The 979-nt window shown below is 41.5% G+C and overlaps 1 protein-coding gene across 1 annotated transcript in view; it reads right to left on the bottom strand.

The window, feature by feature from the left end:
* The window catches only part of LOC146593614 (uncharacterized), a 166,095-nt gene extending 165,747 nt beyond the window's left edge, over nucleotides 1-348 (bottom strand). The window contains exon 1 of the mRNA XM_085308958.1: nucleotides 333-348. Within this exon, the coding sequence (XP_085165084.1) occupies nucleotides 333-344 (12 nt within the window). The 5' untranslated portion in view covers nucleotides 345-348. The remainder of the gene's footprint in view (nucleotides 1-332) is intronic.
* Between the last annotated feature and the right edge of the window lie 631 nt (nucleotides 349-979).

Genomic DNA, 979 nt, shown 5'->3' with positions numbered 1-979 from the left:
CCCCGGGCTACGAGCCACATGAAAATATGTGGTGCTGTGTTTATAAATCTAATCAAAAATAGAAACAGTAGACAAGCACAATGAGGTCCTACTATGGATCATGGGAATTCTCTAAATTCTGAAGGCACTTTTGTTTAACTTCCGTGGGCCTTCTCCTACCATTATATTGTCTGGTACTCTCGTTAATCATCCCCTTGACTTGTCAATGATATAAAGGAGCCTACGTGTCTGCTAACCTCCCTCCCATCACACTACAAAAAAATATTATGAAATAGCAATGCTAGGAATAGCCCTCTCAGTTCTTTTTTTAAACGTAGTTTTTCTTCACTTACCTCTTTCTCCATGCCTGTCTGCCCTTTCTCAGACCCGCAGCAAAAAACACTTCCTCCTTCAACAAAAGAGAGGGAGCACATCTGAGTTTTCAACCTGCACACAGTCATTAAGACCTTTAGGTTTAACACAGAGATTTGCATAGCACCCATCTAAAAGACCCTCCAGGCAGAGCCTTTGCCTGCTGCTGTCCCTGCTTCTGCCTAGCCCAAAAGCATAGTGAGGATCTGGTGCTGTTTCTTCACGTCATCTTCACAAAAACAACTTTCATCAGATCAGGCTAAAGAGAAGAAGAAAAAAAAAAAAAAAACAAACATAATCCCCTAATAAATGTAGGTTAGGCTCAGGTGAAATAACATCAGCCAGGATGGAGGGAGGGCAGAATTAGCCCAGAAATGGATTCTCCTACCAGCAGACTGTAACTACTGAAGTGAGTTTGCTGTGGAACACACCTAACCTGAAGGTTATAATGCCTAGCACTCTGGACTCAGAAGTGCTTCTGTAAACCTGCATCTAGGCAGGCCTTACCTGTCTCTCTCTCCTTGGGCTGAGATTTCTGTTAGAAGAATGAAAATTATTCTCTACTCTGAGGTTAAAAACATTATGCAAGCATACCATAATTTTAACAAGTCATGTATCATATCATCAA

The sequence above is a fragment of the Rhea americana genome, unplaced genomic scaffold (assembly GCF_003343005.1).
Source record: "Rhea americana isolate MKP2758 unplaced genomic scaffold, rheAme1 scaffold_288, whole genome shotgun sequence".
NCBI classification, from domain to species: Eukaryota; Metazoa; Chordata; class Aves; order Rheiformes; family Rheidae; genus Rhea; species Rhea americana.
This window is presented reverse-complemented; position numbering and strand designations above follow the sequence as displayed.